This window comes from Gymnoscopelus braueri (assembly GCF_963280865.1).
Source record: "Gymnoscopelus braueri genome assembly, chromosome: 10".
NCBI lineage: Eukaryota > Metazoa > Chordata > Actinopteri > Myctophiformes > Myctophidae > Gymnoscopelus > Gymnoscopelus braueri.
This window is the reverse complement of record NC_137611.1, coordinates 10,427,022-10,448,422: the sequence shown is the minus strand read 5'-3', so window position 1 is coordinate 10,448,422 and position 21,401 is coordinate 10,427,022. Positions and strand designations below refer to the sequence as shown.

At 43.1% G+C, this 21,401-nt stretch overlaps 1 protein-coding gene across 1 annotated transcript in view; it reads left to right on the top strand.

The window, feature by feature from the left end:
* Window positions 1–9,644: 9,644 nt before the first annotated feature.
* onecut3b (one cut homeobox 3b) overlaps window positions 9,645–21,401 on the top strand; it is a gene marked incomplete at both ends in the record, with an annotated part of 29,793 nt that continues 18,036 nt past the window's right edge. Inside the window, 2 exon segments of the mRNA XM_080439685.1 lie at window positions 9,645–10,517; window positions 10,519–10,738. Of these exon segments, the coding sequence (XP_080295811.1) occupies window positions 9,645–10,517; window positions 10,519–10,738 (1,093 nt within the window).

The window sequence follows — 21,401 nt, the reverse complement described above, 5'->3', positions numbered from 1 at the left end:
CAAATGTATATCAATTTAGGGGTCCTTGGCATGAAACTGGTTGAAAACCACTGGTCTATACAAACACAATTAGCCCGTGTTCGGGGGAGGAAAGCTGGGCGGGGAGGTTGATATTTGTCACTGCACGTACTCCCACGGGCTGGGGGCGGAGCTTGTCAGAAGGGAGTGTTGGTCGGGAGGATTAGGACGTTTAGGGTCTATACGTGCTCCCGGTGGGGGCTCCTCACTGGCAGGTGAGTCAGAATAACAGCAGTGACAACACACAAAATGTGTGTGGAGAGGAATTGTGGAGGAAAAAGGGGTAAAAAAGAAAGGAAAAAAACTCTCATATATATATATATACACCAGCCTGCATGCTTCTCCAGGGGCCTGAAGGAAATGAGACTTGGCTTTGGTTCATGTCTGGGCTGAAGCAGCGTGCCAGACACCCTGAAGTCCTTTATAACGTTGAAATACTTTATACAGCGTTCTGCTGTCATATAAACCATGTCCCCAAAACCTCGGCGACAATAATTTCACTCTGCTGTCGAAGGGCAGTTCAATAATGTGCTGCTTGGGCTTTGCTGCTCTTCTAACTACACAGGATGTTTAACTGAAATGTTACTGTTCTTGTTACAGGTACTTTGGAGGGTATCATTAATGGCTGTTTTGTTTTTGTGTTGTCAGACTTTTAGAATGAAATGAAAACTTTTGGAGTATGCTATTTCTAACATTACTGTTTCTGTTTCTCAATTTTTTGCCCTTCCTTAAACACAACCCCAGGCATCCATTATTATTATTATCATTATTATTAATCATAATAATGTATTATTATTATTGTTATTATTATCTGCCATTCTTCACACAGATGTTTCTGACCGTGTGTCTTCATATAGATTTAACCCCTTCAGCTCTATAGAGGCTATACCTTGTCGTACAAACAGCAGCGACAATAGCAGATCGACAAGCTCACTAAGCATAGCAATGCAACGCTTAGTACGCTTGTGGATATTCACTTGAAGCATTGATTGATTGATTGATTGAACACTTTATTAGTCAGAAATGTAAACAGCACGGTGGTACAGTCTGACATTTAGGCTAAAAGGATACACAAAAAAGTCCTGGGGACTTGTTTCCATTGTGGTCCTATGTATTCAAGTCATCAACATAGCATAACAAAATGAACACACAACAATAATACATGACATCAACAAATACAAAAACACTATATGTACAAAAGAGATGAAAATGTGTGTGTGTGTGTGTGTGTGTGTGTGTGTGTGTGTGTGTGTGTGTGTGTGTGTGTGTGTGTGTGTGTGTGTGTGTGTGTGTGTGTGTGTGTGTGTGTGTGTGTGTGTGTGTGTGTGTGTGTGTGTGTGTGTGTGTGTGTCAGGGTTCAACTGTGTGAGGAGAGACAGGAATATCAGAGCAGAAAACTGATTTTCCAAACCCAGATACTGCAGTTCTGTGGTCACTGGTCAGTGCATTACGTGTTTGAGCCACCAGGGCACAATGCCATTATGTCATTTATCTGATTTAAAATCTGAATTAAAGTGGTTGTTAATATAACAAAGCTGAATTGTTATTGAAGGAATTGGGTTGGTAATTTTTAACCACCTATATGCCCTATTTATACATTTTGGAAAATAAGCCAATCTTCACACTCATGCATGTTGCATGCGCTGTGGCACGTTGTGAGCTTGTAGATCAGCTATTTTTGAAGAAAAGAGAAAAAAGTGAAACATTTAAGATTTTTTAAAAAATGTTTTGAAAATTGTTTAAGATTTTTGATATGCATACAATACGAAAGTGATTTTTTTTTTGTGTACATTCTTGCTGCATTATTGACATTCCACAGCATTATTAGGAATATTCTACATTATAGGGAAGAGAAGACAGATTCTGGACAACACTATTGTCAGGATGCACCATGCACAACTCACACTGCTAAATCCTGAGTTTTACTGTAACTGTAGTAAAAAACTACACCCATAAGGGTCCATTTTTACATTCTCAGAGTCTAATAAACACTGAGAGCTTTTGCAGTGCAGCGGCTGTCTTTGTAAAGCTTTTGATTATCATAATAATATCATAGTGAGACTCTTTGAAAGCCCATTTGGAACATAATGCAGTGTCTGGAGAGAATGGCTTTCAGGATGTGAATTATTAATGATAAGGGCTGCTGTCATATTGTAATCACCTGATTAAAATATAGATGAAGAGCCTATATAGGCTCCACAAATATGAATGGTATACAGTAATGATCTACCCTGCACACATATATAGATCATAGATTTATAAACCCTTAGCACGTATAGCAGTGCTTTTACACTGTATGTGTGTGTGTGTGTGTGTGTGTGTGTGTGTGTGTGTGTGTGTGTGTGTGTGTGTGTGTGTGTGTGTGTGTGTGTGTGTATATATATATACATATATATATATATATATATATATATATGTGTGTGTGTGTGTGTGTGTGTGTGTGTGTGTGTGTGTGTGTGTGTGTGTGTGTGTGTGTGTGTGTGTGTGTGTGTGTGTGTGTATATATATATATATATATATATATATATATATATATATATATATATATATATATAGCTGTAGCTATAGCTGCACTTGTAAAGTGTGTCTTAACGTAAATGTATATAGATCATAGATTTATAAACCCTTAGGACGTATAGCAGTGCTTTTACACTGTGTGTGTGTGTGTGTGTGTGTGTGTGTGTGTGTGTGTGTGTGTGTGTGTGTGTGTGTGTGTGTGTGTGTGTGTGTGTGTGTGTCTATGTATATAGATCATAGATTTATAAACCCTTATAGGACCTATAGCTGCACTTTTAAACTGTGCATGTGCTAACATATATATATAGATCACAGATGTATAAACCCCTATAGGACCATGATTGATCAATCAATTGATCGTGTTGCAGCTTCGATCAATGGAACTAACAATTCATCATTCTGCATATAACAATGAAAACTCATTTTTGCAAGATTTTAAACAAAAAATACCATAACAAATATGTTTTGTTTCAATATTAATGTTATATTATCAACACAATCTAAGTGTTTTGCTAAACACTTAGATTGCAATATCTTCACAACCCACCACATGGGCCCCGGGCCACAGGTTGAGGACCATTGCCCTATATAGGACTTTTACACTGTTAAGGTCTTGTCAAAGTTATCATTTGTATTTCTCACATCTTTTATTTCCTATATTCCTCACAAACATGAAAGCACCCTTGACCTACAGCTTATGTGACATGGGTTACAGTTTATCATAATTATCACTTTAATTCAAGTACTGGTTACTTTTCAGAGAACACAGTAAAAATATATATGTTGGTGTTTTGGGATCTGAGGAGTAAATAAAACATTTTTGGTACATTATCTGTGCCACAAATGTGTGTGTGTATATATATATATATATATATATATATATATATATATATATATATATATACAACTTTATTTAAAATATTGTAACTGTAGGTCTCGATTCACAAATAGTGCAAAGTGTGGCATAGATTATAGATTTTCAGAAAGTTTTAATTTTTATTTCATTGAAATAATGTGATATTTTGCAACTTCATCTGTGTCTGTATGAATTAGAATGATGGTGATTTGAGTTTGAGAACTCAATGTGTGGTCCAAACTTTTAAAATGGTACTTCTTTGTTTGTATCTCTTCCCATAGCAGCAGGCAGCACATTAATCTGTTCCATAAAGGCATATGAAACATTGAACTAATATAGGCCTGGCTGTTTCTTGGTGGCCAGTGGCTCAGAGAAACATTTGTCAGTGCTGTTGTATGATATGATATATAATTATTTAAGACACAGACACAACAGTGAACAATTTAATTGAGAAATCACCTCCATTTTTCATGTCTCCTTGCATTATACTCTCTGGGTGGTCGAAGGTACACGCGACAATAATAAAAACCATTTTGTCAATATTCCCCTCAGTGAGATAATTAAATGGAATAAAAGAAACTGCAAGTAAAATCAAACTATTCTTCATTTTGACATCTGAGCCCATAGCCTCTTCCTCACTCCACTGGATTTAGCCAACTAAATGGACTTCTGTGGTCTACAACTCTCTCTCACACACACACACACACACACACACACACACGCACGCACGCAGCACACACGCACGCACACACACACACACACACACACACACACACACACACACACACACACACACACACACACACACACACACACACACGTCATGAAATGTACATAATTCAATGTTCTCAATAAATCCAAACATTAATTATAATGAGAGATTAATCTCTCCAACTTGCCTGATGAACGTGCCTGCAGTGCTGCATCATGCACTAATATACTATATTATATAGGCTCGCCAATCAGAAATATTATTTAGCCTATATATTTGAAATGTTACATCTGTAATAAAAACGTGTTATTTGTGTTATTGTCATTTTTATTTGAACGAAGTGGCTGCAGTCCAAATGAATGGAGTGTGTGATTAACAACTGCCATATTATATATATATCAAGAACTTTCTTTTTTTTAATCACATCATTTTGATAACGTGGCTGCAGCCTTACAAATGTATAGTCAAAAATATTTTCTTTTCTTTCTTTTCTTCTTTTTGCTTGCTCAACCAATTTAACAAACGGACTTACACACGTGTATTGATTACCAATATAATTGAAAGGAGCAACTTAAGCAGCTATTCATTGTTGTTGCAGAATGCAACATCCTGAAGCATCCTTCAGCAACACATACGGCCTCGAACCTTGTGTGTTTAGTCTGCAAAAATAGACAATTTAGTTGACAACGTGTCTCTACAATGCAACACATACATCAGCTTGTAGATCGGCTATTTTGGATTATTATATATATTTTAATAGGGCTTAACTGGTTACTTTGGTATTTAAAAGACAAAAACAATACATAATAGCACACAGTAGCCTATAGGCTATAGTATCGCTATACTGGTATTTATACAGCTGTATGCTAAAGGCCGTCAGCAGACATTCCTGTAGTTGTCTACTACAAGTTTATGTTTACATTTTAATGCTGAATTCTCCGTCTATACGCAGTGGTTTTCAACCCTTTTCATCAAGGTCCATTATAAATTCGGTATTTGAGCCATGACCACCATTTGATGAGATTTAGCCTCTCGCAGACCCAAAACTTAGAATATTTTTGTTGTCGTGGATCAAAATAACAATTATTTTACCTTGTCTAATTGTGTAAGACTTCTTGTAAATTAAGTAATGCAGATGTTTAACAATAATTTAACTCTTGAGAGCATAAAATGAAACCAAATGGACCCGTAGGGGTCCATTTGGTTTCATTTTACGCTCTCAAGAGTTAAAGATCTAATAAGGGTCCATTTGGTTACCAACTCTCCATTTAGCTGGGGACCACCTGGAACCCCCTCAAGGACCAGGGACCACTGCTGGTGGTCCCGCGGACCCACTGGTTGAGAACCACTGGTCTATAGGGTATAAGCGAGGCCGTCAACGCTTTGTCGACAAGAACAAGATCTAGGCTACATGCTTTTAGATCTGTTTTTCTCATTCGGGTGCAAACACACCTCGTTATGTCCAAAAAACTGTTACTTTTCAGGATTCAAATTCAAAAGGTAGCAGAGCTTGTAGATCTGCTACTTTTGAGGCTTTTGTGTGAAGCTGTAGGATGATCAAGTAGTGTGTTAATGTACGTAAAAATTACAAAAAGTTAGAATATGGGGATAAAAAGGTTTCTTTTTGCCTGACACAGCGGTCGGTCGTATATATATTGTGGGAGCTCTCGGCTCTTCAAACGGGGCCGTTTTTCAGGGCAGAACGCAACGGATTGAGATTGAAGTGATAGAGGGATCGATAAATCGAACCCATCGATCAATTTCTAAACTTAAGAGAAACAGCTCAAAGCATCAATTACAGCTGTCCAAAAAAATAAAATAACAGTTGGTTATGGATGGATTACTTTACTCGATTTGTTATTATGAGCGAGCCCCAAATATTATAAGACCTGTTTTTAGTTTTAGTTTTTAATTCAGAAATGTAGCCTATAATAGGATACAGAGAAAGCATGATTTATTTGATTTGATATGATTAATAAATGTTTAGATGTTATTAAACCCATACGGGACGTCACGAAGGTTCGTATATTATTTTAGTTTTTATTATTATGATCATTAACTTTTATAAAGAGGCCCATAGATCATATTCCTGCAATGCCCGCGAAAACGCCTGTGTTTGCTGATCAATTTCCTAATAGATTTGTTTAAAAAATAAAATAAAATAAATACTTTATTCATATTTTCCTCTTAGGCCTTAACTGAAGACTGGTTCGGGAGTTTGTTTAGAGAAAAACATCTTTAGCCCACCCACAGAACAGCCCATCTGGCTAATTTAGAAATTAATGACAAAAGTGTGGTTTACAGTTTATAAATAATCTGCATAAAACCCAAGCCTATGTGCGTTTTATAGGCTGCACGTGGCTTTTATCAAGGAAATAACGAAAGTGTATTTGCATTTAGGAATGGAGTGTTGTAATAATAATGGGTTATTATGTCGCGTTGGATATACTGAAAATATTTTAGTTTTGGGAGTTATTGTTTTCTATTTTTATGCTTTAATAGACTTAGCCATTCGGGGGTTGCAGTGTGTATATAGTTTTAGTAGAATATTGTGGGCTAAAATAATGAAATAAAGTCTGACCTCAAAATACAAAAACAGAGCGGGGGATTGTGTATAAGACTCACTCACACATGGAATATAATAACCTGTATACAGGCTATATATGTCTATATGCACACTTGTAGCTGTAAGCTTAATGTTGTATAGAATGTTCTCTTTCCCTCTCACTTCACACAGCTATCGATCCAGAAAGCCGATATTCCACCAAATCAGTGATGGAACGGAACGTGCTCCAAGCCCCCCTTCCTCTGTTAAAAATAAAAAACTTGGCTTTTACTTTTCGTCAAACAATGTTCCATGACCCTCACTCCACAGACCCCCCACACACCCACACACGCACGCACGCGCGCGCACACACACACACACACACACACACACACACACACACACACACACACACACACACACACACACACACACACACACACACACACACACACACACACACACACGCTGCTAAAACACTAACTTAGCCACTTATAAAGGCCTATATATACTTCGTTGTATTACGAATAGCGAAAAGTAGCCGACAACATTGCAATGCATGCTTGTGGACTTGTAGGTTTGCAAATATAACGCCAAATTGGCCAAAATATGATAATCGGAAGAGTGGGCACCTTATTGTTAAATTGCCAATTTGTTTCCCCTAAATGTAAAAAAATACATAAATAAATAATTTGGCAAATGGTCTTATGCTAATGTAAAGTATACATGATTTTGAACATGCATGGTACATCATCATCAGACTTATATGTATATAATCTTCAACTTTTTGCTAATGCCCAAAATGACTGGATATACAGGTTTTGTATAGCAATATGAAGTAATTGTAGAAATATACTTAAATGTCTAATCTTCAAGCATGTTCTCTTCTTGTATCCCAAACTACAAGGCCCCCCATGCAGGTATAAAGTGGTTAAAGACAAGACTACATGCTATATATAAGAGAAGGACCAGCCGTGGCAGCATGTGTTGTGATGTGAACACAGCAAATGATGCAGGCATCAATCACCTGCGTCAATACAGCGGCGCTGCCGATGCGTGGTGCCTGGCCAGCACTACCTCTGGACCGGTCTGCTAACCTCATCTATTCCCCTTATATGGGAAACTTACTGGGTATACAGTCAGAAGAAAGATTAAGGAATAACACATTAATAACTGAAATTAATCTCTAGGCCTATAGTATATTATTATTAGTATTAGTATTAGTATTATTAATATCATATATTTATGTTGGATACAATAAATAGCCTAATACTCACGTTATTAACTTTGATGCTAAAATTACTGAAATTAATTGCATGATATTTAAATCATAGCTCATTCAATTTTGGATTTTTTTCTTTTTTTTAATACTGCAACGAATAATTCAATTGTTGACGTTATGTAGCCTATAGGCCTATAGGCCCACCTGTTAGTTGTCAACAAACACCCCCTTTTATTTATGTATTTTTTTTTTTTTTTCAATTTATTGTTTTATGGGGATACAATGATAAAAAGATAGACAGCTATAGAGCTATATACAATAAATAAGTATTGTGGTTCTAGGCTAACAGCCTTTACATTCAGACTGAGTGTGAACTCAGAATTGAACTTCCTCCTCACAAAGGAAGTGTGCTTCCTGCCTCCTAGGATCCTAACTCCATGACCTCCCTCACCCTCCAACCTCCTAACCAGTCCCGTCACGTCATTAATCTCTGTCAGTCGATACATCGACCCGGTTTATCACTATAAGCGCATGAATGCAAAACCATACAGTCCGTGGGAAAACAAAGTTTATCTGCATGGGAGCTACATTATAGCTATAGAGAGGCTAGTCTTCTTGTGTGTGCAGAGCGAGATTTAAATAAGTGGGAATGGTTGAAATTATTCTGTTTGTCTGTCTGTCTGTCACAGGAGAGAGAGAGAGAGAGAGAGAGAGAGAGAGAGAGAGAGAGAGAGAGAGAGAGAGAGAGAGAGAGAGAGAGAGAGAGAGAGAGAGGGGGGGGGGAGTGGGAGAGGGAGAGAGAGAGAGAGAGAGAGAGAGAGAGAGAGCGAGAGAGAACCTTTTCAAACTTCGTTTACACATTCTCATCTCATGAGTTTCTCATCTCGTTATATAACAAACAAAAAAACAAGAGAAATAGACATATTTTGAAAGACCACGACACCAAATCACATGCTGACATGACATCAAGATAATGGGCATTTGGGGCTTTAGCCTACTAATTAATTAGTGTCCTGATAGGCTAATTATAGTTCTTATTGGATTTTAAGGATAGGAAATATTTTAGGCAACATTTGTTCAATTTATTTTAAACGGCTTGTCAATAAAAATAAAAAAATGACCAAAACACTTTCTCCCCACTTTACACATCAGCTGATATCTGCAGTCAATAAGATAATTCTCTCACCGTGACTTTGTATTGTGTGCATCCAATACGATACATCATGTAGGCCTATATTGGATAAGTCATATTAGATATCAAATATTACACACTTTACTTTAGACAGCGGGCCTGTGATTTAAATCCCCCCCCCCCCCCACACACACACACACACCCACAGTGAGGGAGAAAATGTCATGAAAATGTCCCGCTCGCACCCGCCCCACATTTTAAACACAGAGAGAGGCGCGGTCACGTCGCGTCTCCTGACACGCGCCTCCGCCAGGCAGAGCCTTTCAGTGTGTGAGGCTGTTGGCCAGGAGATGAGATACAGAGCGCTGCTGCTACATCCACACAGACAGCAGCGGAGATAGACGGCTCCTATATACCTACCGCCCTGGAACGAGAAAACTTTATCTAAACCCATGCTGGATTGAGCGGAGAATCGTAATCAATGGATTGGCTTTAAAACAAAAAATCGTTTGGTAATATTTATCGCACCGGGCGGGCTACAGGAGTCCCTGCGCGGTGAGTGAGAGACATCAGGACAGCAGGGAGAGACCGAGGGGAGAGAGAGAGGGTGGGGAGGAGGGGTGGGAGACATATTTTTGAGCTATGGAACTCACCATGGAGAACCTGGGAAACCTCCACCACCAGGCGGGGGACCTGATGAGCTCGCCGCCTCCGTCCTCCGGCGTCGGCGGCGGCTCCTCGCACCGGAACCTGGTGTCGCACGCGTCGGGCGCGCGGTCGGCCATGGTGTCCAGCATGGCTTCCATCCTGGAGGGCTCCGGCGCGGACTACCGCACCGACCCGGCGGCCGCCGCGCTGTCCGGCCACCTGCACCCGGGCATCAGCATGTGCGAGTCCGGCATGAGCCTGAGCAACACGTACACCACGCTGACCCCGCTGCAGCACCTACCTCCCATATCCACCGTGTCGGACAAGTTCCACCACCCGCACCCGCACTCGCATCACCACGCCGCCGCCGCCCACCAGCGGATGTCCGCGGGCAACGTGAGCGGCAGCTTCACGCTGATGCGGGACGACCCCCGCGGGGGGCTCGCCTCCATGGGCAACCTGTACGGCCACTACCCCAAGGAGATGTCGGTGTCGGGCATGGGTCACGGCTCGCTCTCCCCGCTGTCCAACGGGCTCGGCTCTTTGCACAATTCCCAGCAGTCGCTCTCGGCCTACGGTCCGAGCGCGCACCTCTCCACCGACACCAAGATGCTGTCGCCCGTGTCGGGGTTCGAATCGTGCGCCTCCATGCTGTCCAGGAGCGACCAGGAGCACCTGGCCAGGAGTTTAGGCGGCCACGGCCACGGCATGATCTCCAACCTCAACGGCATGCACCACCACCACCACCACGGTCACCTGCACTCCCAGGCCAACGGAGCGGTGATGCTGGGGGACAGGGACCGGCACGGCCCCGGGGCCGGCCAGGGAGCGGGCTCGGGCGTCCAGGCGGAGGAGATCAACACGAAGGGAGGTGGCTCAGAGGATAACGGCGGAGCTAAAGCGCTACTCTATCCCCCAGGCCATATTCGCCCAGCGGATCTTGTGCCGGTCCCAGGGAACCCTGTCGGACCTGCTACGCAACCCCAAGCCCTGGAGTAAACTCAAGTCCGGCCGGGAGACGTTCAGGAGGATGTGGAAGTGGCTGCAGGAGCCCGAGTTCCAGAGGATGTCTGCGCTCCGGCTGGCTGGTAAGCTGCTGCTCCCTGCCCTGCGTGCACTTATTGACTTTCCAACCATTTAGCTTACTTCTTCATATACATAGCAGCCTGTAGGGGCTAATAGCCTACATGCTAATACAAATACATTAATAATAATGATAGTACAAGGAAACATTTCCAACTTTCACCGCGATGATGAATAACAAAAGCGAGAACATACTGTAAAAGTACAGCGAATTCAGCACCAAGGACAGCGCACATGCTGAACTGAAGCGGTCGGCCTTTCAGATTAGTAATGACACAAAACTTAGCTTTATTTATTTATTATGAATCAAATATATTAATTAATGAATTAATTAAATCCTATAAAACTGTTAACAGAAGACTTTATAAATGCTTTATAAAAGTATTTTTTTAGGACTAGACTTCTGGTTCGATGTGTGCACGGGGAAAGGGAAAGTCACACACACACACACAGACACACACACACACACACACACACACACACACACACACACACACACACACACACACACACACACACACACACACACACACACACACACACACACACACACACACACACACACACACACACACACACACACACACACACACACACACACACACACACACACTCGTATGAACATATAGTACTCCATATGAGTGTGTGCGGACATTACGGCTTAGTGCAGCATAAAATAGCAAAACATTGTATGTTCACTACCGACGTGCTATACTGTCTCCAAAAGCGCAAATCAATTATAGCAGGGGTTCTCAAAGTGGGGTCCGGGGACCCCCAGGGGTCCTTGAAGTGGTGGATCCCAGCTACATTAATTAATAAATAGCATCACAATCATTTTAACCACTTTAACCCTATTTTCTTTTTTTTTACTTTGGCTATATTAAAACAATGGTGGAGAAAATAATTGGAACAAATTGGAATCATTGTTTTTAACACACATCTGTACAAAATATATTTCAGATGGGGGGGTCCACAGCCAAATAACATATCGTCTCTCTGTGCTACTTTTGATGCTTTTGTGTGACGCTGTAGTAGGATCAAGTATAGGGCGTTAATTTACGAAAAAAACACCATAAGTTATAAAAGAGGTTTCTATCCATGTGGGGGTCCTTCCTTGACATGAAAATGTTTGAGAACCACAGATCATGTTGTAAACAGCCTACACCCCCCGCCCCCCCCCCCCACTCCCCACTGATCCGTCTAATAAACAGACCAACACATTCTAACAGACAGACGTGGGCGCACACACACACACACACACACACACACACACACACACACACACACACACACACACACACACACACACACACACACACACACACACACACACACACACACACACACACACACACACACACACACACACACAATTACTATAGGCCAACTAGTTGCACGGAACGGAACGGAAGGCTGAGAGAGAGAGAGAGAGAGAGAGAGAGAGAGAGAGAGAGAGAGAGAGAGAGAGAGAGAGAGAGAGAGAGAGAGAGAGCGCGTCAGCGGGCGCGTGACCCCTGGCTGCCTGATCAATACGCCAGTTCCCACTCTCCCTTTTAAATGTGGCACACGGATCGATAACCGTATCGGAGCTGAAAGACGCAATAACCGCACGGCCCTCCCCTGCTTTTCATTTAGTCCAGCTCTGCTGTAGTAAAAGCTCTAAATTTAGACGTGGATTATATTATTCAAATGCATCGATGGCGTGTGTTTGTTTTTGCTTTGCACGCAGCACACTGCAAACTGTGTGTTACTTACCACCATGGCTGTCCTATATTAAAATTGCCTAGTATAATAAAAACATCATGATGTTTCTTTATGTTTATATTAACTTATATTAGGGCAGATTAGACTTTTAGCAACTTTGATTACTTGATGATTAGGAGCAAAATAAACCAGTTTTGTTTTGTTTTTCTATGAATAGATTGTCCATTTTCACCATAATACAAAACACACCTTTGAAAAGAAAATAAGCCCAAAAAAAACCAAAACCAGCAACTGTATAACAACAAAGAAGACAACATTTCTTACTTGCTAGGGCTATGGCAGGGCTCAGTTAGTATTTAATAAATAATACAATCTGGAACACATAGCCATCCTTATCAAAGTCTTTTATCAACTTTCACCCTCATAATCATCCTTTTTTGGGCATGTCATTTATAGGTGAAGCTTTACAATAAATATAAAATGAGTACAAAAATGTATGCATTTTAATGTATTGTGATGAATGCATTATAATGTAATGCAATGAACAGGGCTTAAGTGGCTAACAGGCATGTTGCCCATTGCATGTTCAGTAAGTTCAGGTGCAGCTAACTGTCCAGCCTATAGACTCCCTGAGTTTAAGAATCTTTCAGTAGGTAAACAAACCAATGTCTGGAGCCAGTGTTAACTCTATAACAATAAATATTGTCAGGTTTTTGGCCCAGGCAGGGATTGCCATGGGAACATCCATCCTGATGGAAATTATTAAATTAACATACAAACTCTGACATTAAGGATAACACCAGAGTGACTTCACAGCTGCTACAGTAATATGAAGTTATTGGAACACAAGAACAGAATAATGTGCAAAAAATCTTACCAAATACCAAAAACATCATAAAAATACATATATATACTGTTAATCATAAAACCTTGTGTTTACCTTGCTTACTGTAAATCACTATGGATTAAGAGCATCTGCTAAATGCCTACATTGTAAATTGTATAGCTGACAGGTCAAATGTAATCTTAATAGACTCAAAGTGACTCAAAGTGACTTTTATGCTGTTGTTGTGATGTGAAAGTGATAACAGTTATACTCTGAGGAACTGAGTCATGGACAGACAGCCACCGTTGGAGTAAATACAAAAGCATTGGATGGAAGCATACAATCATCACTGTCCAATTGAGGCGTTCAGATAGATAGATAGATAGATAGATAGATAGATAGATAGATAGATAGATAGATAGATAGATAGATAGATAGATAGATAGATAGATAGATAGATAGATTAGGCATATAGATAGATAGATAGATAGATAGATAGATAGATAGATAGATAGATAGATAGATAGATAGATAGATAGATAGATAGATAGATAGATAGATAGATAGATAGATAGAGGTAGCAGAAGGGCTGAGTGTCATTAATAGTGTAGCTCCATCCTGTTCTGTTTGCCTGGCTTTGCACATGGAAGATCAATAAAGCTGCTTCCCTTTCCCAACCCCCTTCTTCTTCTCCTCTCTCTCTTTCTCTCTCTCTCTCCCCCCTCTCTCTCTCACACACACACACACACACACACACACACACACACACACACACACACACACGCGCGCGGCGCGCGCTTTCCCTGGTTCCTTCTCTGCAGCATATCACAATAATATCACTAATCATGCAGTGTGTGCATTGAGACAAGCAACCAGGTTCTCTGGCTGGAGCAGATCTGAGCCGTTACAACACACACTAGACCCTGCATGGTCCGTCTGCAGGACAGCAAGGCTGCAGGGAAAGACCTTTCCTCAAGTCAAACAATGCACGTGCATACGCACGCACACACACACACACACACACACACACACACGTGCACACACACACACGCACGCACGCACGCACGCACACAGTTTTGTAGCCCTTTCCCGTTCTATCACTACATGTCCTTTTAGTAACTTTGATTATTGTTGATACTGTCTGGACAACGTTGACAGGGAATCTTAGTTTTTTCTATTAATAGATTGTCCATTTTCACCATTATACAAAACACACATATGACAAGAAAACAAGCACAAAAACATATCAACGTCTTTTTTATCCACTTTCACCCTCATATCCCGTCATTATATGGGTGAGATTTCTATAATACAAACAGTTTTGTAGCCCTTTCCCGTTCTATCTCTAGATGTCCTCAATCCTGCATGAGTATGATGGAACTCAAGTCCATTCTTGAACTCTCAGAGCCCCGCCTTGTGGGTCCATTTTTACGCGGAAAAGATCAGGCTAGTTAAATTAACACTCAGGATTTTTACTGTGTGTAGCCCACTACTCATACACTGCCTGCGTATTCTTTTACCTTGACCTGTCTTCTTGGTGTAATGCCCCACAGACATGGGTCTAAGGCCCATGAAAGTTTAATACCGATCTATTATTTCTCTTTCTGTTTCTACTAGAATTCAAATGGGAGGGGTGGGGGGGAAGAGGGGGGGGGGGTCGTGTAGGGCAGGCTACAAAACTTTTACTGGAGACAAAATAAACGAGAAAGAAGTAAACAAAACTGATATGTTGGAAGTAAGAAAGGAAAGAAAGAAAAAACAGAAGGAAGAGTGGGAGAGACGCCATTGATCGAGGGAGGGCCTGGCGAGTTTTGGGCCGTGTGTGAACAGCCAGATAGGAGGCAGGGTGGAGAGAGGATCAATACGCACCTTAATAATTGATAAGCATAAGGGAGATGGAGGGAGAGGAGAGGAGAGGAGAGGAGAGGAGAGGAGAGGAGAGGAGAGGAGAGGAGAGGAGAGGAGGAGGAGAGGAGAGGAGAGGAGATATAAAGGAGAGAAGAGGGGAGAGGAGGGGGAGGAGAGTGGTGGTTGTTCATCAGCCATGTGTAACAGCATCTTCTAGGGGAAAGCAAAGTCAAATTTGTGGTTTAGCACTTGATGACCACACACACAAACACACAGACATACACACACACACCAGTATCACACGGTAAAACATGTGCACTTTGAAGTGTTGGTGTGGTTTTAAAAGAACGCACACACACACTCGCTCTCACACATGCGCCAGGATCACATAGCAAAACATGTGCACTTTGGAGAGTCGGTTTTAAAGAATGGCTTGTTCACACGCACACGCACATGCACACAACACACACACACAACACACACACACACACACACACACACACACACACACACACACACACACACACACACCATGGGCCCCCCCCAAAACACTGTACAAGAACATCAATAATACCGATGTGGTTCACAGGGTCGTAAGGAGGGGGGGGGGGTGTTTGTTGTGGTCTAACAGTATTAAAAAAAACAACACATTTTTAGCTGTAGAAAGGTGAAGTACTGGGTGGTTGTTGTGTTTACATCCATACAGTAGCCGTCAGCTCAGCTCAGCTCCACACACTCTGTGTGAGATGATGTTTGACAGGAACGTCTGTCTGATACCAAAGCTACGGAGTGTTTCCAGGATCAGAGATGCAGCCTGAAGCAGCAGACAAAGAGAAGTGTACAGTAGCTGTAAGGAGAGCATCAGGCCGGGCCTATAAGGAGCCTAATGGCCTGCCTTTCTGCACATGTCAGCACATCCTCAAAGCAATCCAAGGTTGTGATGTCATTTGATTTTTTAAAGGTGGCTATGCTTTATGGGGTTTGTAATGTTCCTTTATGGACGAGGCACACGCGCACACAAGCACATTTCACTCAGTCCATGTATGTGTGTGGCGATGTGCGTGCATTTCTGCATATATGGGGTGTTGTGTGTGTGTTGTGTTTATGTGGGGTGGGGGTGTGTGGGTATGTGTGAGTGTGTGTGTGTGTGTGTGTGTGTGTGTGTGTGTGTGTGTGTGTGTGTGTGTGTGTGTGTGTGTGTGTGTGTGTGTGTGCGTGTGCATGTGTGCGCGCGCTCCCTCAAATGCACATGTGTGTACGTGTGTGACTGGGTTATAGAGTGTGTCTGCACTATACCATTGTTCAGGCTTATCTGACTCGCCTGAATCGGTATCGATTTCCTCTCTCTGCTCTCTCTCTCTCTCTCACTCTCCCTCCCTCGCTCCGTCTCTCCCTCCCTCTCTCCCCCTCCCCGTCTCTCTCTCTCTCTCACCCCCCTCCCTCCCTCCATGGCTTCCATGTGTACCAGCTATAGCAGCAACAGCAGAGAGTGGAGATCCCTTTGCCTTCAAACTCCATTGCCTTCGTCTCTGTCATCTGTCTGGATGCCAGACAGAACAAATGTTGCCACAGCCCTTCCTGACACATAGACTATATTTTGACACTCCGGGCAGGAATGAGAGAAAGGTTTTTTGGCGTTTGTGCATGTTGCAACAAACCTTAACCACTTTAAACCCCAGCATGCATCTGCACTATTGTACCGGAAGCGCCATGAAAGACGGCCGCATTCGTACAAGCTCCGTAGCATCGCAACGTTTTTCCATCTTTTTAGTATTTTTTAGCCTTCTCTTTTTTCCCTACACCGTCGCGTGTCTAAGGAGTTATGACAGACAAGCACTTATGGACATCAGCACAGCGATTACACACAGAATTCCGGACTTTTTTGCCGAAAACCTCCCGCTCGGCTGGGGGGGGGGGTGGGGTACCCTTTGTTCCGGCCGGATCAACAACATACCCCCGTCGAAAAGACCGTGGCGGCGAGGCACTAGAGCGGGTCTTCTCGTAAGAACAACAAAACGTGGATATAAACCTGCACTGCCTTCAATCCTGCTAGCGAACGTTAGATCTCTGTGTGAATCAAGAACAGTGACCTACTATGGACGACTTACTGGCGCGCGTTAAATACAACGCAGAGACGAGGAGGACCTGTGTTGTTGTGCTAACAGAGACGTGGCTAACGGAGTTAGCATCTGATTCTTCTATCACTCCTCCTGGCTTCACCGCGTATAGGAAAGACAGAGACCCTGTACTGAGCGGTAAGCAACGTGGGGGGGGAGTTTTGTGCCTTGATCAACAACAACTGGTGCAAAGATGTTAAAATCCTAGACAGTCACTGCTCACCAGACTTGAACTTTTAATCATAGCCTGCCGTCCTTTCTACCTACCACGCGACTTCAGCATCGTGATTGTAGCCGTTGTTTACATTCATCCTGGAGCTAATAAGGACACAGCTATGAGGGGAATTACACCAGGCGATCAGTGCACAAGAAAATCGCCACCCGGACATGCGCAGGTCACGACTTCAACCGGACAGACTTAAAAAAGGTCTTTCCCAAATTCCACCAGCATGTCGCCTGCAGTACCCGTGGTGACAATATTCTTGACCACTGCTACACGCCCTTCAAGGATGGATACAAAGCTCTCCGCCGCCCACCGCTAGGAAGCTCTGACCACGACGCCATCCAGCTGCTACCTGCCTACAAACAGAGGCTAAAAAGGGAGCCGGTCGTTGAGAAGGAAATCCGAATCTGGTCTGAGGACACAGACGCTATGCTACAATCCTGCTTCTACCAGACTGACTGGGGGATGTTTAAGAACGCCGCTGGGAATAACATCAACGAACTCTCAGACTCAGTCACTGGCTTTATCAGCAAGTGCATAGATGACATAGTCCCAAAAAAGACAGTTCGGATCTATCCCAATCAGAAACCATGGATGGACAGCGGAGTACGTGCACATCTGCATGAACGGGACGCTGGTTTCAAATCTGGCGACGTGGAAACGCGCAACACGACGCGCGCGGCCCTAAACAGCGCCATCAGGAAGGCGAAAAAGGCCTACACAAAAAAGATGCAAGACAAACTCAGCAGTGGCGACATCAGGAGCACATGGCAGGCAGTACACACCTTGACAGACTGCAAAACAAGAACCAGAAGCGAGGTGAACCCGCCTGCCTCCCTCCCCAACGAACTGAACACTTTCTACGGCCGGTTTGAGATCAGCTCCAACCGCGGCAGCCAAGCGGGGCCATCAGCAGCACCAGCAGAGGAGAACCCTCCTCTAACCATCTCGGAGAGAGAAGTGCGTACAGCCTTCACACGGGTCAACATCCACAAGGCAGCCGGACCTGATGGGATTCCAGGCCGGGTCCTTAAGACATGTGCAGACCAGCTGGCGGGTGTCTTCGCTGACATCTTTAACCTCTCCCTCTCCCTGGCTGTGGTCCCTGCAGGGTTCAAAATGTCAACCATTGTGCCCATTCCCAAAAAGGCCAAAGTGACATGCCTGAACGACTGGAGACCTGTTGCTCTCACCCCGATCGTCAGCAAGTGTTTCGAGAAACTGGTGAGGGAATACATCAGCTCCACGCTACCTGCCTCGCTGGATCCGTGGCAGTATGCATACCGCAAAAACAGATCCACCGACGACGCTATTGCCATGGCTCTCCACACCGTCCTCTCGCACATGGACAACAAGCTGCTGAAGGACAAATATGTACGTATGCTGTTCGTGGACTACAGCTCAGCATTCAACACCATTGTCCCAGCAATACTTGACAAAAAGCTCAGACACCTAGGGCTACACCCAAGCATGTGCGACTGGATACAGGACTTCTTGTCCAACCGACATCAGGTGGTGAGAATGGGCAGCATCACATCCGACCCCCTGACCCTCAACACCGGAGCACCCCAGGGATGCGTGCTGAGCCCTCTCCTCTACTCCCTGTACACGTATGACTGCATAGCCACACATGTCTCCAACACCATCATAAAGTACGCGGACGACACGACAGTGATAGGCCGAATCGTCAACAACGACGAGTCTGACTACAGAGAGGAGATCAAATCACTGGCACACTGGTGCCGTGAGAACAACCTCTCTCTTAACGTCGACAAGACCAAAGAACTGATCGTGGACTTCAGGAGGCCGCGGAGAGACCATGCGCCCATCCTCATCGACGGTGCTGCAGTGGAAAGGGTCAGCGAGTTCAAGTTCCTCGGAGTACACATCGAGGAGGACCTCAAATGGGAGACGCACTCCACACACGTGAGGAAAAAGGCTCAGCAGCGACTGTACTGGCTCCGCCGCCTGAAGAAGCTCGGAGTAGGACGTCGCATCCTCAGGCTGTACTACAACAGTTCTGTCGAAGGCATCCTAACAGGCTGTGTCACGGCCTGGTACGGGAACTGCACTGCCCGAGAAAAGGTCAGCCTACAACGGGTAGTGCGATCGGCAGAGCGGATAATGGGAATCGAGCTCCCAGCGCTCCAGGAACTGTACAAAAAGCGGTGCGTGGTCAAAGCCAAGCGCATCATCAAGGACAAGCACCACCCAAGTCATAGACTGTTCAACCCCCTACAACGACCGCGACCGGGCAAGGGGCTCTACCGCAGTATCAAGAGTTCCACCACCAGATTTTGGTGTAGTTTCAATCCAGCCGCTGTCAGAATGCTGAATGGGGCATAAGCCTGGATGAGTTCAGCAGCCTGACAGCAGGCGGCGCAGACTTTTCTGGCTCTTCCTGAACACACCTGTGGATTATACCAGGGACAATGACTTGGACTTTAGCCCCCCCCTCGGACACACCTGTGGACTACACCAGGTACAAATGACTTTTTGTTGCACTCCCTCATGGAGCTACATGCGGATTATACTAGGGTCAGTCCACTCTAGGTGGACACGCACTGACCTTTTGCACCTTAATCCCTTGTATAACGCACTGACTTTTTTTGGGTCTTTTTATTGTGCTCCTTAAGCACCTTAACGTCCTTGTCTATCATGCACAGTATAAGTATAACATGCACAGTACAATACATTGCTGCTATGCTCAGGCACCTTAGTTTAGTTTTTTTAGTTTTATTTATTATCTCAGGTAATTTGTAAATATGTAGATAACTTGTCTGGCCTTCTGTTGCTCTCTTGTTTTTGATCTCCTTCCCACCTGCCCCCCACCCTCTTCTTCTCCCCCCCCCCTCTTCTTTCTATGGAAACTAACGTTGCGATGGGAACGATGTACAAAAAAGAATTTCACCCACTTTTTTACCTTGTAAACCTGTGATGTGACAATAAAACTGATTCTGATTCTGATTCTGATTCTGATTGTACTATTCATGGGGGAAACTTTCACAGGAAAATTGCAGCTCATACTAGCTTAAACCCCAGCACCTGTATTGTACTATTCTGGGGGAAACTTTCACAGGAAAATAGCAGATCATATACTAGCTTAAAACACGGCACGTTTGCAACACGTTCTGGGCTTGTAGATCTGCTGTTTTCTGCATAGATATTTATATATAGATATAGGGAGAAAACAGAAAAGACGCGCTAGTATAGATCTCTGAGGAACCTCGCTCAACAACGTATATGAGGTTTAAGTGAACGTAGGACTTGTAGCAAGATGGAGCACCCTGAAGAGAAAGATCGTATTTCATTATTTATTTTCTTTTTTCATTTATTGTTTATTATTACAGGAGCACAAATAAAAATAAATTACTATATAAATGCTCATTTGCAGCTGTTGTCCCAACAGGCCATGCAGCTCTTTGTCCCTTAATTTGCACAATTCCTATAGACCACTTTTTCAAAAGATCTTTTATAGGAATTTGTGTAGTTCTTGTCTTTTTCTTTTTTCGTCAGATATGGCTGAAAAGACCCTGTTCTGTCTCAATGTAATTAAAGCTGCATTAGGCTACTATGTAACTTTCCTCTTCTACCCTGGATTCAAATCCATTTTTAATTACTGTTTTACCATTGAGCAAATAGAGCCCGTACCTGCTTGCTCAGGGGAAAATAAATGTAATCTTGACCTTCAGGTCAAAATTAGTGTCAGATCCTGTGTCTAGGTGAGACATGACCTTTGACACCATCTAAATGTCTCAATAGAAGAGCAGGGAGACAAAATACAACCACCCCAGTTGTATGAGTTATATTGTATTAACATAATCTACCATACATATTGTATAAGTTATATTATAACTTATTATATTAACATACCATACAGATGGGACATGGAGTATAGGGCTACAAAACTGGCATTTAAAGGAGGAGTTCACCCAAAAAATGACTTATTT